This window comes from Trachymyrmex septentrionalis, unplaced genomic scaffold, assembly GCF_001594115.1.
Source record: "Trachymyrmex septentrionalis isolate Tsep2-gDNA-1 unplaced genomic scaffold, Tsep1.0 scaffold118, whole genome shotgun sequence".
In the NCBI taxonomy this organism is placed as follows: domain Eukaryota; kingdom Metazoa; phylum Arthropoda; class Insecta; order Hymenoptera; family Formicidae; genus Trachymyrmex; species Trachymyrmex septentrionalis.
In genome coordinates this window covers 83,880-86,625 of record NW_017304310.1, presented here as the reverse complement: position 1 = coordinate 86,625, position 2,746 = coordinate 83,880, and the positions used below count along the sequence as shown (strand labels likewise).

The following is a 2,746-nucleotide window of genomic DNA, read 5'->3' as shown; positions in this document are numbered from 1 at the left end:
CTATTCAAATTACGAATTATCTTATCTTTTATTTCTTCGGTCTTGCTTTAATATTTATGTGTATACCAGTAAGTCAATTTTTGGAATTTTTTATTTCTTTAGAATTTATAAATATTTATGAAATTTACTTTTCTCGAGCAGTTTTTCTTTTTTATATTAATTTTTACGCATCCTTTTTTTCCTAATGTAAACGTTTACAATCTTCATTCTCTTAACTTTTTTATGGATATGTGTATAATTGTGTTATTTATTTATCATTAACAATAAAATGCGAAACTGTATTTTTTTTTGTTCTACTTGTAACCAATCCTTTCAGAAATGCCGGTTTAATCGAGGAACTGTCCACGTCGGAACAGTCGAATCCAATATCCTTCCTCTTCTCTTTCCGTGCGATCCATCGAATATTCATCATGATTTACTTGGAATAGAAATGCAGTATTCCCATGTCGAATATCATAGGAAAATACGGTTATACGCATTCGTTGTGACTCATGTGTTTTTATAATATGTCGATTCAATATCTCTTACCAATCAATATCCATAGTTGTATGCTAACATGTGCGTGTGTCTTTTTCCTTTCATTTTCGATCATTAGATGAAATAAATCGGCTGTGTGTAACAAGTTCTGATATATAATTATGAAAATACGATAGATCGCAGGGATTGAAGCATGATTAAGTATGTAACCTTAAATTCATTCTTCCTTCCCATTCTCCTTAATTTTTTGGCGTTTTCTTTATCCTTGTCACGCAGCTTCCATTGATGCCGAATGCACAATGTTCACAGAGGCTTTGTATGTCCCACATCGTGTGACCTTCGACGATGGACACAGACCTCCCCGAGATCCCTCGACACATCCACCAGCACAAGGCATTATAAAACACACACAAGCTTGCGATGTTCGATGTTGGACCGCTTACTGGTTGTACCCCCGCCGATACAACGCGACGAAAGTACGATCACATGATAAAAAAAATACAGTATTCTCCGAAAATAAATTCAGCGAAATCCTTCTTGAAGCATAATATAATATTAGCATGATAATATCATATTAAGAAGCGATATTCTGAATCTAATGTATAAAATATAGTATATGAATATGTAAAATAAGTGAACCGATGTACATGTAATATAGAAACGATATATATAAAATATTAGAGATCAGATACAAAAAATAAATAGAGAATATACAAAATAATGTAATTGAGTTGATTTACAGAATTATAGAGCGATAACGCTGAATATCAACTTAATTTATATCGGGCATTCTTTTCGTCCATATATTATTTGATTGATATACAAAAAGAAGAAATAAGGCAAGTGTACTTATACATAAAATAACGAAAAAATGTAAAATTAAAAATCAAAATTATAATTCAACAAAATCGCTCATCGTGTCTCGATCGGAGCTTGGAATGCGCTGCCACGGAATGAAATGGAGACATTTGCACCTTGAGCGAAAGAGCTTTCACGCACTGTCAAGTTATCAATGTCTTGGTGCGATGCTGCGTTTTGCAGCGAACAAGTCATGAAATGTTTTGCTTGGTATATCAACTCCGAAAGAGATTGGCTTCTGCTTGAAGATACACGAGGAAACATCAAGGAAAAATAAAATGATCGCTCTCACCAACCATCTGCCATCCCTATTTTATTGTTCATGCTACGAAAATATCCTGCCGCCCTTTAGTAAATTTTATGTTTCAGCTAGTTTGCCAGCGTATTCAAAACCGATAATTGATTAATTTATTAATTGAAGAATCAAGTATAAAGGTGCAATAAAAATATACCATATGCATAAAATTATTTTATTTTTATGTCTTTGGTCATCTAGGATTTGAGCCAACGTTATTAAAATACTCCCTTTATATGTATATGAACAATTGCTTCTTCAATTATTATGATTTTATTAATTTGAAGGCATCAGTTATTCGTTCCAAGCATACGTTTGCACTGCGAGAACGCGCATGCATTATCCTATCGAGAGTTTGCACGAGATGTAATAAAATGATGTTGGTGCAAATATAATTATTTGCGCGAATATGCTTTGCAAAATTATTGACACTGATAAATTCTTACTTATCACATTTTTTAATATTAAAGACATTATGGTAAGAATAAAATAAAAGTGCAAGAGATATATTACAAGCTTTATTTTAAATGTTAATTTAATTTCTTATGTTCTCGTAATATACATATTATATATATTATATATGTATTATATATTCAAAAATAATTTATAATTTTGCTTAGAAACAACTATATTGAGATGCTTACGTCTCTTTTTAAACATCGAGATTCAAGATAAGAATAAAAATTCAAGATAAGATAATAGATAAAAAAAATTAAACTATTCTTTGAAAATTCACTCTGATTCTTCTAGATTTTAGAAATCGTTAAATGCAAATCGTGCAAATACAAATAAAGAAAAAATAGAAAAAAATACGTAATAAATACTCAAAGTTTGTTGGGAATTTTTTCCTTGTGCTAATTCTAAGTTCTTTTTATCATATCAAATATAAAATAGTTCTAAATAATATCATCTCTCTTTATGAGAGAAAATTATCACAAATTATTTCTAATATTGACTTTCTTATTGTTTAGTATACATAAAAATCAGATTTATATAAAAATATAATTGATATAGATTGAAGGAGTTTAAGTTTGCACTTTGAATATGACATTATATTTTGATATTTCAGAATTTATATATGTTTTACACACACACACACATACACACACACCCCAC

General features: G+C 30.0%; 1 protein-coding gene across 2 annotated transcripts in view; it reads left to right on the top strand.

Annotated features, from left to right (window-relative positions):
* The window catches only part of LOC108754380, a 5,909-nt gene extending 4,846 nt beyond the window's left edge, over positions 1-1,063 (top strand). For both annotated transcript variants that reach the window (XM_018496643.1, XM_018496636.1), the window contains one exon: positions 787-1,063. In XM_018496643.1, coding sequence (XP_018352145.1) covers positions 787-967 — 181 coding nt within the window. In that variant the 3' untranslated portion in view covers positions 968-1,063. The remainder of the gene's footprint in view (positions 1-786) is intronic.
* Positions 1,064-2,746: the final 1,683 nt, after the last annotated feature.